We start from the raw sequence: 12,397 nt of genomic DNA on the forward strand, positions 1-12,397 counted from the left end.
AGCTGCCACCACCGTGACTGCCAAACCTGAAGTGAAACCTCTGCCCTTTTGGGCAGATCCTTTTTGACAGGGCAGATCTGTCATTTATGAGGCACGTGAGATCGCCCTGACAGCTGGCCATTAATCTAATGACAAATGTCTTCCCAACATTTCAAGAAGGAAGAGTTTCTTTTTCCAGAGCATTCCCATCTTGCTGGAGCAGCACTGTGCTTCACAAATGTCAGCTCTGAAGTGTTCACACAAGGCTTGAGTTTTGTCAGATATTCAAGAGAAGAGACATGTTGGTGATTTTTGTGTTGTGCCACTGCAACAAAGACATTGAGGGCCTGGAGTGTGTTCAGAGAAGAGCAACAGAGCTGTGGAGGAGTGTGGAGCACAGGTGTGATGAGGAGCAGCTGAGGGAGCTGAGAGTGTTCAGCCTGGAGAAAAGAAGGCTCAGGGGGGACCTTACTGCTCTGCACGACTCCCTGACAGGAGGTTGTAGCCAGGTGCAGGACAGCCTCTTCTCCCACGTAACAAACAAGCTGTGCCATGGGAGGTTTAGATTGGATATTAGGAGCAATTTGTTCACTGAAAGGCTGGTCAGGCATTGGAACAGACTGCCCAGGGAAGTGATGGAACCACCACTCCTGCAAGTGTTAAGAAAACGTACGTGGATGTGGTCCTTAGGACCAAGATATAGTGGTGGACACATCAGTGCTGGGTTAATGATTGGACTGGATCCTAGAGGTCTTTTCCAACCTTAATGGTTCTGTGATTTTATGATTTAGCTCTGCCTCAAAGACAACAGTGTGTCAGTCAGGCAGCTGAAGAGGCAAACAGCTGTCTTTTAATATCTTCAACAAAAGCAGGGCCAAGACTCTGGACCAGACCAACAGACTGCAAACTGGGAAATGCATATGAGGAAGAAATGGGGATCTCTCACCACATCTGCCAGGCTACCACCACCAAACCTACTCGAACAAATGCCCTTCCTCTTCTGCTCACACAGTTCAGGGCAGGTTACCAGCAGGAAAAGGACAAAGCCCATCTAAAACCATTGTGTTCAAAAGTGACAGAGTTTCCCCAAGGTGCAAGATTACAATCCAGGTTGAGCTGATGATTTAACAGAGCCCTCTTGCCTTGCAAAGCCTACTCCCTACAGGGACATTTTTCATTTGTGATGAAATAACAAAATTTGTGATGGAATAACAACAAAGCCAGCCCCCTACATCCTCCAGCCTCCTCCTCTGCTCCTTCTGCTGCTCGATGCGCTTCTGCCGCTCTGCCAGCAGCTGTTTCTTGTACTTCTCCTGGTCCTTCAGCTGCTGCTGCTGCCGATGAGGGTCTGAACGGGTTTTGTTCTCCTGCTGCAGCCTCAGAAATTCACGGCGGAGAGTTGACTCCCCTGGGAGATTAACTATGGAGCTGAAACAAACAGGTTTCTAAGTGAGAAAACATAGCATTAAAGAGAGAATACAAGGTGCTTTGAGAATGTTTCTTGCCCTGTGTTAGCAAACCACGATATGTCTCCAGCAGCACCTGGTGTGCTACAAACCAGCCTGAAGCTGATTATTGGGTCCTTCATTTGAGAGCTTCCCCCCTACTGCAAGGAAACTAAAGCAGCAGCTTATTACTGACATTTTATACCCAGCAGTTGTGTTTGACAGCAACAAAACAGTTAAAGCTACCAAAGGGCAACCAGGAGATTAAGGATTTAGAGCAAGTTAAGAAAGCTGTTATGGCTGAGGAGAGGCTGCCTTCAGTGAGAACAGATTGGGCAGTCAAATTTTCTATTTCAGTAATAAAATTAACCTTGGTTCTCCTTCATCTTCATTCAGCTCATCATCTTCCTCCTCACTTCCACTGTAATCATAGTCTGTTTCTTCTAAAAAGGAGAATAAACAAACACCAGAGGAGGATGCTGTTATTTAAGACATGATCTTGACCTTTATTTTTGAGCATTCAGCCTGAACTACAGGCTATAGAGGAACTGGAATTTAAAAGTCACATGTTGTACTGGGAGGCTGAAGGGAGGTAAAATACCCATGTACATAATTCAAAATCTAGTTCAGATAATGATTCAGGGCAGCCCCGTTACACACACCCACCTTTTCCCGTGACTGACTGTATTGGTTTTGCAAAACTAACCTACTTCCATAATCTGAAACAAATTAGGCTAAACCCACAGAGAAACCCAACCCCCACAGCACCACCAGCAGAGGGGTTCTTCAAAAAGAAGATAGGATATAAAAGCTTGCACTGCCCTGCTCTGCTCTCTGTACCTGTGTCATGGCTATGCTGAGGCCACCAGTAAATCCAGGTTTCCTTTTGTATCAAAGGGAATTATTAAGTAAGCAAAAAAGAAAAGAAAAACTAATACTAGTTTTAGCACAAAATTTCAAAAGCTAACCCATAGTTTTAAAGTTCTCTTCAAGACTGACACAAAGGCAGTTTTTATAGGATAATTTCAAACTGGTCCTACCCTGAATTGTTGGCTGTATTACATGCTAAATTGGGACCTCATTTTTTTTAAGTAACTATTTTGAAGTGTGTAGTCTGGTAATTCCACACTATTCTCCTTTTCAGGGGAGTTTTGATTAAAAATAGCATTTTCAGGTCAAAATATAACTATTTATGAAGAAGTGACTATTATCTTTTCATTCCTCCACCCCTCTCAAGGGCATTTGTGAGAAATTCTAACTCGCTATATTTCTATTTCAGTGTGCTTTGAGACTCATAGCTGAAAGAGGTGGCAGAATTTGCAACTACTACTGGAGTCAGTAAATCTGCTTTGCAACAGCAATTTCATTTTAGATGCTAATACTCCTGTTGTCCAGTCAGGGCATTTATAAGACACCTTCCAACTTCCATAGTGCTTTCTAAGTTTGCTCTCACAGTGCTTCTGGCAGTATAAAACATACTGAAGGAGAGAAGGAGAGAGAGGGCAGGGTTGTTGGTCAAGAGGCCACATATCTCTGTCCCCTTTGTACAGCCCTAAGCAAAAAACTGCACAGGCATTTTTCACAAGTATCACCCCCATTCCTGCACTGCTCCTTCCAGCTTTTGCTCCAAAGGGTAAGGCTGGCATTTGGAACAAATCTGAACTCTCTTTTTCTTCATACACACTGTGAAGGAAGTGATTCATTATTAACATCTGTATTTTACTGGAGCTTGGAGGTCTTCTCTAGGTCTCTTTTGTGCACTCGATTGCAAAACACTTAAAGAACCCTTCTGCTCCCAAAGAACTCACAAGACAAAATTATATGGAGATACAACAGGTAAATCAATTAGATCTGGGACAGAAGTATGAACTGAGAGACCAGGAAACACTTGTGGAGCACTGCTCAGAGACCCAGACTTTACTTGGAGTCCTCGCTCCCTGCTAGCATCAGGGCTGCTCTCAGTAACTCAAGGTTCCAAGGACTTTAGAACTAAAACACCACCACGGACCCAGGCTTTGACAAAGGAATCTTCAAAGTGGCCCCACTATCATGGACAATGCTTTCTCAATTTTCCTGGTTCTAGTATTCCAGCTGCATCTGCCTTGTGCTCTGCTGCCAAAACCTGAAGTGTCCTTCATTTTGTTTTTGCTATGTTACCCTTTTCTCCTTTTTTCTTCCTTGTCCTGTCCAGGTGATCCTTCAGCATGATGCGCACTTGCCGCTCGTTCTGCATGTCTCGGATGAAGGAATGCTTCAGCAGGGTCTCCGTGGATGGGCGATGCAAATAATGCTTTACAAGGCAGCTTTCAACAAAATTTAGGAACTTCTTTGACCTAAAAAAGACACAACAGTGGAGAAAGACCAATAATCCTTTTCAACTCGTGGTCCAAGCACTACCCTGACTGGTGGAAAGCACTGACTTTGCAAAGGTTCCTTCTGTGCTGGAACTGAGAGACAATTGGAGCCCTGCCTCCAGTGAGACTCCTGTGACCAGCACAATGCTGAAGGTGAACTCCATCTCACCACCCTCTCAGAGGAGTTGTTACCTTGAATTTACATCCTGATCAACAAAACCACAATCTGGCCAACACAAGCTTTTCAAAAATGCCCTTGACCTTTTGATAAGGTGAAGATTTTCTTTACACACTTCATTTAAAACAAAAAGTAATTCTCTGTAGGGCAGGTGACTTCTATTAGCCCCACAATGTCCAAGCAATCTTCTGATAAAGCCTTGACCCCAAGAAACATATCTAAGTTTCCTTGTTTATCCTGCAATTTTGGCCACAGACACCAAAATGAAACAACTGCCACAGTTTAGGCGGAGTTCAGAAGAAAGATGTTGCTTCCCAAATGTAAACTATATCTGCCCTCTGACTCAATCCAGCTTGTAGAGACAGCTTAGGAATCACCTCCTAGATAACTAGATGATTTAACAAAATCACTGTCTCTGGACAAGAGAGCTAAAAGCCCTCCTAAGCCCACTGCAGAAAAAATACAGGTTTTTTTACACATCTCTTTACCATTTTCTGGATTTCAACTTTGGAGGTGGGTTCCTTGGGATGAGGAAGAGTGCTCTCATGGGATGCATGTCACACAGGGCTGCAAAGGAAACCACAAATTATGGAAGGATACATGTACCCCCTGTGACCTCACTTCCCACTTCCAAACTCCTCCACTTCCAACATTACAGCATCTGCCCCAGAACCCAGCCAGGAGCCAACCAAATTCACACTACAGCCAAGAAATTAAGTCTCTGAGCACATAGAGATTTCCAGCTAAAAGAGATTAAAAAGAAAGGCTGCAAGGCAAGAACAAGTACAACTTTCTTCATGTTTTCTATATACATAGCTTTGGAAGGACATAAAAAAGCTCACCTTTCCCATACACAAAAGTGTGCTTGCACATAAACAGAAGTTAAAGCTGAGATTGAAATATTTATCTAGTTATTATGTCTGGCTTCTGGTTTCAGATAAATGATAAGCTCAGTTTTAACCAAACTGTTTCTCACATTGTTCATGGTATATGAGAAAACCAGGATGAAGAGAAGCTGATACAAAGCACAGAGCTCATAACCAGCACTGTGGAACAGAGCAGAATGACTGAGCACACATTTCATCCATCCTGTGCTCTGGGAATGGGAGCAACATTATCAGGAAATCTGCCACAGATTCCACTTTGTATTCAGAAGCTACCTTCACTCCAGCCCACTGCACTTCTCTTTAGGGCTAGTGCTGTGGAAAGTTGAAGTTATGAGGAACTCAGCAGAAAGCAAATACCATCACATCTCATCTATCCCAGACACTTTGTATGTATGTTTGAATTTTGAATCTGTTCTATTTGTCAGGGAGAAATGTTGAGGGTAAAAGGTCTTCCTTCACCAAACAGAGCTACTGAATGACAACTGATGGGAACTACATGGAGGCTGATTTCTTATAATATTTAGGTGTTCAGCAGTGATGCTCTTAATAGAAATGGACTTAAAGCATTACAGAACCAGCAGAAGTGAGAAGACTGTGCTCTGGCAAAGCTTTCCCTACCTTCTATTAATTTCTCTCTGCCTCCACCTGCCATAGGTTTCTCGCATTTGGTTCTGGCTTTGACTTTTTCCTTGGTATGCTCAACAGTACATGATACAGTGGAAATGAGGGGAAGAGGTCTGGTTTCTAGCTCTGGGTCCCAGACACTGTTGTACTACAGTAAAAAAAACACAAGGCAACAGAATATAATCCACAGCATTTCCCTGTCAAAACTACAGAAAACATCAAATACATGAGGAGCTGGCATGAAAAGGTCTCTCCCAAAGAAAACTCCCCATGGACTCATGTCTCGGGACTAAGCTTCAGTCAGGCTAAAGCACAGGGTCTGAAAGTGCTCCTGAACTCCAGCTGGCTCCTGCTAAAAACCAAGTCTGATGGGAGAACAGCCAAGTGGGTTATTTAGAAACAGCCTACGTGCTCTCAGGCTCAGGCCAGAGTATGATGGATTTCATCTCCCGTGCTCTCAGCAGTGACTGAACACCCCACATATCCCATCTGCTCCAGGACCTGGGGCAAAGCACCAGCCCTCCACGCAAACAAAAATGCATGAGGACTTTGCACTCACAGATCTCTACATGCCCTGCAAGAGGCTCTCTGGGGGAGTGAGGGGGCAGCAGGCTGGAAAACTGTGGCAATCTGCTGTACAGGCTGAGAGTGTGGTCACAGCTCAAAACCATTACATGTGAGTAAATGCCCTATTAGTCACACAATCTGTGAGAAAAAAGTCAGTTTCAGAGTACAAATATAACCTTTAGGCCTACCTTCTTCCACTGTCATCATTTTTTCTAGTGACCTAAACCCAAAGCCACTCCAGACAATATTTTCTGCTAACATATCAATCACTTCTACTTAGTTGTATCCACAGGCAGTAACCAACAAACTGATGCTAACAAGAGTTTAAGAACAAAAGTTTTGTTTTCCCAGGAGATGAAGGCAAGGAATCAAAACATTGACTGAAAGAGTCTAAAAGGAAGAGAACGCAATACAGTCCAAATGAGAAAAAGTCATAGAGTGTTTTTAAAGATACAGTCAGAACCAGAATTCTGTGCATCAGTGCATTTGCCAAGCATGAGTTATTTTAACACAGAACACCCCCACCTTTATACCAAATAACTTACGAGGTGCTCCTTCAGCCATTTCAATAGCAGTGATTCCCAGAGACCACAGGTCACTCTGCAGGAAAAGAAACAATGCACATTGCAGCTTGCAGCATTCAAGCTTGTTTGTTTCATTTATTTGTTTTCTTCTTGGTTTTGTTGGGGTTTTTTTAAGTTTCCCTGGATCTCTCCTGGATCATGTTGTTTTACTTGGAGTGACAAATATTCACTCCCTCCCACTCCCTACTGAGCTTCTCGGAAACATGCTAATAGTCAGAATCTTCCCATTTCCCATGCAACTCTGAACAGCTGATCCATCATTTATGCATCTAGCCCCAAAATGCAGACCTTCTGCATTGAGAAAACAAGAGCCAGACAGAATATAGCAGGCACTGTTTAAATATATGTCTTAAATCTCTTTTCATGAGGCAGCAAGACACAGCAGTGTCTCACCCTTCTCCTTCTGGCCAAAAATAATTCTTGGTCTTAATGCTTATTTCAGAGCAGTCATTGATGAGTTCTACACTGATGGAACAGGAATTAAAGTCAGGCCTTGGGGTCTGACTTTTGCTGTACAAAGTCTCTAGTCACACGTTTTTGGGCACATGAGAGAAGAGTACATCATGCAGTCAGATTTATGCCACAATGTATATTCATCTCAGTTAACAGAGTGGAGTTCTCTTTATCAGCTGATCTGGATGCCAAGGGCCAGGTTTTGATCATGGAAGGTAAATTGCAACCACGATCAGTGGCTGTAAAAACTTCACATGTTTCCACTTGATTAATCATGTGCATTATTTCAGTATTTTCTGTGTCTAAATGTAGCCAAATGAGAGGCATGTGGCTAAACCAACATGCAGAGCTCCTCTAAAACTCATCTTTTTTAAAAAAAGTGACAGAAAACCTTCAAATATTAGAAGGAATAAACCATTACATTAATAGCAGTTCATACCAAGCCCAGCACTCTAAATCTAATTTTATCATCAGAACCCTCTCAGTCGAGCTGCTCTGAACTCTTCATACAAGCTGAAAGCCAGTTCACATCACAGTTTGTGGAGGGATTCAGCAACAAAACTGGTGGGGATTTCATAGATTCACGATCCTGACTTGTTATTTAGTAAATGACTGGAAATTGAGAGTCTTCAAGGGGTAATACTGCAGGTTTTGAAGACAGTGAGAGAAACATCCAGGCTACAAGGAATTTTGGTTTGGAGTTCCAAAGCATGAGAGACAGACAGGTGTAAGGGAGGATGACAGCAGTGTTTGTAAAGCTCAGTGTGTATATAAACATAATTATGTGGATATATTTGTACTTGTTTTGTCTTGTTTGGTTGTTCTGGCTACTTAGCCCATCCTATCAGGTAAAAGTCTCTGTGGGAAAAACCAGCCCTGTGCAACCTTCTGGGTCACAGCACTGTTTGCACAAGTGCTTCCAAAACCCTCTGCTGATCAGTTTTTAAACACCATTTGCAGTATCTGTTTGGAAGCAGACAAACCAGGATTATTACTGAAGGCAAAGAAAGCTCAAGAATTAGGGGTGCACATTCTTCATGATTGTATCTTCTGGTAAGTACACATTCAGAGAAGGAAATCAACTGGGGACAGGGAATGAAGACAAGATTAACTTCTTGAGGTTTCAATAGATTGCTATGATATGGAAAAAAAATAAATATTCTTTAGTGATGACTGACACACACACAACACAGCCTCGCTGGGCCAGTGCAGTACAGAAGGTCTCAGAGAATCACAGCCTCTGAATCACTAGGAAATGGAAGCAAAACCAGGTTCTTCTCATAAATATTTCTGAAGCCACAAATGGAAGGAGAGGTGTAAAGTGGCAATGGAGGAAGCACCTGAACTAAAGGAGTGACTGGAGGGTCACCCAGAAGATACCTGCTCAAAAAGCCATCCCTGGAAAACACACTGCATGGTGAGGACAAGAGGCAATGCTCACAAACTGCAATAATACAGGAAATTCTGTGCCTTCTCACCTCAGCCACCCTGCCACTAACCAGAAATCATTCTGGGATAGGAAACCACTTGCAGTCACATGCTCATAAATGAGCAAAGGGGTAGTAATTACTGCCAATTAACTCAGGATTCACAGCTGAGTAGAGCAAAACAGCTCTACCACAGTGTGCAGTAACTTGCCATATTAATATTGCACTAGCTCAAGCATTCCTTTGGAACTCCTCTCTTCTTTTCTTTTCTATCCAGACCTGCAACCTTCTTAGTATTTTTTTTTATTTCAGAAAGGTTCACAAAAGTGTATTTCATGTATTAAAAATTCAGAAAAAATACTCACAGTGAAACCTCACTCTTAAAAAGAGCCTCCACCCTCATATTACAAATACTTCTGTTTGTATAGTTCTAGCATTATTGTGGTTTAAAAGGCAGGAAGTTTGAACTTTTCAAATGAGCAGGATTTCAGCAATAACCCACATGTCTTCTTACCTTGTGGAGCGTTTAACACTTACTCTGTAATCATATGTAGAGTCTGGGTTCTCCTCACACGCAATGACCTCGGGTGCCATCCAATACGGGGTGCCAATAAATGTGTTTCTTCTCCCAATAGTCCTGTCCAGCTGAGCACTTACACCAAAATCCACTGAAAAGCCAAGGAGAGGTAAAGAAATTAGCAAAGAGTTGTATCCACATTGCAGAGTGTGTGCTTGGTCACTTGCATACTGTTTAGAACACCAAACCTTTGGTCTACAATATATATGAAATCTGAGCTCCTCCAGCACATCTTATCCAATAGTTGAAATTTATCTGTCTCTTTTTTCCCCCTTCTTTTTGACAGAAGAATTAAATAAACAGCATGCTAAATCTGACCGGTGGGTTACAGAAAGAGGAATTGCTCTACAAGACATTATGGAATAATTTATGTTTAATTGAGTAGGACTCAAGGTCTTCAACTAGACTGAAAGTAAAAATAGTATCTACACACAAGGCAAATTTGGATGTGTCTAATATAGCCACTTATGAAAGCTGGAAATAACCACTGCATGACTTCATTTTGAGGTGTCTGGAATAAATCCTTCCCTACCTTCAAACACTATCTTAGAACAAACTGGAGAATCTACTACTTTATTCTCATCTGAGATCATTATAATAAACAAATCCTGTGGTTTCCTTTGTGCTGAAAAGGGTGATACTCTCATAAGGTCTGCACAGCAAAATGGTTTTGTTCAAATATGAAAAGGGTCCATACAACCAATAATTATGTGACTGCATTTCTCTTTGAACAAAACCCCAAGATACACTAATTGGATCCAGTGGGATAGCACTGGATTGGTATTCACAAAGGAAGGGGGAAAGAGTACTGAAAGGAGACAGGCCCATGGTTTCCATCAAGGAGCAGATTTTCTTATTGATGTTGCCTCATTGCAGATTATCTGCAAACCAAAATAATTTGTAGTGCTATAATTTCATGTGCCTGCTTAGCAAACCTTTTCCAAGAAGGTGGATCTGACCTTTGGGAACATCCTGTGTTCTGTGCTCCTGATGGAAGTGCACACTCTCACACTGAGGTGGAATAGAATTGAATTGAGAACCTCTTGGCTTTCTAGCTTCTTTGCCTTAAGACACATGAGCTAAATCTCTCTGGAAATAACTTTTTTTCTTCTTTTTAAAAATCATTATACTTAGTAAATCTGTTTAATCTTTACCCAGAGTTAGAAAGGTTTAACTGTTTTGTCAACCATGTGAAGAATGCTGGAAGTAATAACTATACAGGACTATAAAACACACAACACCTCTATCTTACTTGTTTTGAGAGGGAACAGTTGACAATTAGTACATATGAATTAGAGACTACAAGCAAAATCCTGCCTTCATTTAATTTGACAGCAAAACTCCCTTTGACTTCAATGAAGCCGGGTTTCTGCCACAAGGTTAAACCATAATGAGATTTAAAGTACTTATTTTACTTGCTCCAACCAAATATCCTATCCCACATCCACAAGCCATGTTTATTATTTGTTGTTTTCCAACTCTCCAGTGAATTTTTTCAGTTAAAGAGAGGGACTGTAAAGATCATCACAAAGAAGAATTGCTCCCCTTGAGATTTCTCCTTTAAAACACTTCCCTGTGATGTCTTTCCAAAACATGAAAGACATGCCTTCCTCAAGAGAGATACATACTTGAGTTTAGTTTTAGGAAGTCAGAGGCTGTCAACACTGACATGTCACAGTAATAAAAGGAAATGAGTAAACCCTCCAACCTTTTTGAGAGATGACTGTTTTTCAGTGGTAGCCCTTACACATGAGTAATTCCACCCACTGCTAGATTTATGCAAATCTCTAAGACCACTTCCTTTAGAAAAATGGATTAGCAAAATTTGTTCCCCCAACTTTTTTACTTTGGAAGTCTTTTGCATCCCAGGATTCTCTGTGAAGGCCTGATGGTGCTGTGACTTACCGGGCTGGTTCTGTGTGTGACTGTGTGTATTGCCCTCAGGCTGTGAGGGACATCCTTGCAGAACACTTTACATTTTCAACTTCTACATTACAGACACCTTGTAAGCACAAGCATCAATGATACTTGGCACACATGCTGCACTCAGGTTACTGAAAGTTCTTTCTGAGTCAAGATGGAAACCTTAGTATTAACTAACAGGTTTCTAGCACACATTTAAGGAAACTTACCCAATTTTACTTCTGCATTTTCTGTAAGAAGAACATTCTGTCCTTTAATATCTCGATGGATGACATGATGAGCATGAAGATGTGCCAATCCCTAAAAGAAAATCAGATTTGCTTTATTCCCTCTTCCTAACACTAGCACAGCACTGTTGCCTTTTTACACTTTCACTCTTTTCAGTCATTATTCATAAGGAAAGTCCTTTAGATGCTACTAGCAACATTTCCAGGGAGGAGAGAGGACAACAATCCTAAGTTTGATTGTCTTCTTCACCACAGGCCTGACAGTGGTGGAGCATCTCTTGAGTCAAGTGTGAAGAGAACAAGGTATTTTAACTTCTGTCTCAGTATCAAGGGATGCTCCTTACACTCTATGCTAAGAGCAAACAAAAGAGAAAAAGAGCAAAGCAGAATTCTCTGTACGAGGACCAGAGACAGCAGATGGCTGGCTGTAGTGACCTGAAGTTTTTATTCAACAAAACGAGAAATTCAGTGGTAAATGGACTAGAGAAAGTTAAAAATACCATGTCAGACCTCTTTTTGATTGCAGCAAATATTGTTTTCAATCAGCTAATATTTGCTGTCTCCTCCTGCATTTCAAAATTGCCCATGGTTGAACTAGCATAGACATAAAGGAACACACTGAAATAATCCATTATAGTAATCCAGGGATGCTTCACTCACAACATTTAGCCCCACTAACATTAATGGCTTCAAACAGAGCTTCCGCCCAGACTGTAAATTTTCCAGAAGGAAACATTGTTAATCCATGTGCAACCGGGCCATTTTGTCTTGAAACAAGCATGATTAATCCAATCCCTCACTTTTACCAACATGCTGTTACAGTTTTCAATTGCATGAGCATAAACCAAATGTTTTAACATCAATTGCTTTAACAGAGATATAACAGCCACACCAGTGAGGAACAACCTGACTGTGCCATTAAGGTTTTTTTCTTTTGCAGAACTCCCCACACTTTCCAGATATAACGATCATAATCTGCAGGCTAGTGCCAAATCCCTGCAAGAAGGACAATATTCTCTGCCAAGCACATCTCTCAACTCCTATGCCCCAAAAAGAAAGTTTTACCCCTATTCAAGCATTACTTCAGCATGCCATCTACATTCCAACTCCCAGAATACGCATTTATCTTACCATTATTTTGAAAAGATGCAAAACTCTATTATGGAGAAGAC

At 41.6% G+C, this 12,397-nt stretch overlaps 1 protein-coding gene across 4 annotated transcripts in view; it reads right to left on the minus strand.

Annotated features, from left to right (window-relative positions):
* NRK (Nik related kinase) overlaps positions 1-12,397 on the minus strand; it is a 93,549-nt gene that overhangs the window by 43,275 nt on the left and 37,877 nt on the right. For all 4 annotated transcript variants that reach the window (XM_014255319.2, XM_014255317.2, XM_088062706.1 and 1 more), the window contains exons 6-12: positions 11,208-11,298; positions 9,036-9,166; positions 6,580-6,634; positions 4,445-4,523; positions 3,582-3,757; positions 1,795-1,867; positions 1,212-1,407 (exon numbers count right to left, since the gene is read on the minus strand). In XM_014255319.2, the coding sequence (XP_014110794.2) occupies positions 1,212-1,407; positions 1,795-1,867; positions 3,582-3,757; positions 4,445-4,523; positions 6,580-6,634; positions 9,036-9,166; positions 11,208-11,298 (801 nt within the window). The remainder of the gene's footprint in view (positions 1-1,211; positions 1,408-1,794; positions 1,868-3,581; positions 3,758-4,444; positions 4,524-6,579; positions 6,635-9,035; positions 9,167-11,207; positions 11,299-12,397) is intronic.

Source organism: Pseudopodoces humilis, chromosome 15, assembly GCF_049639895.1.
Source record: "Pseudopodoces humilis isolate 2021_Gansu_Grassland_sample_001 chromosome 15, ASM4963989v1, whole genome shotgun sequence".
NCBI lineage: Eukaryota > Metazoa > Chordata > Aves > Passeriformes > Paridae > Pseudopodoces > Pseudopodoces humilis.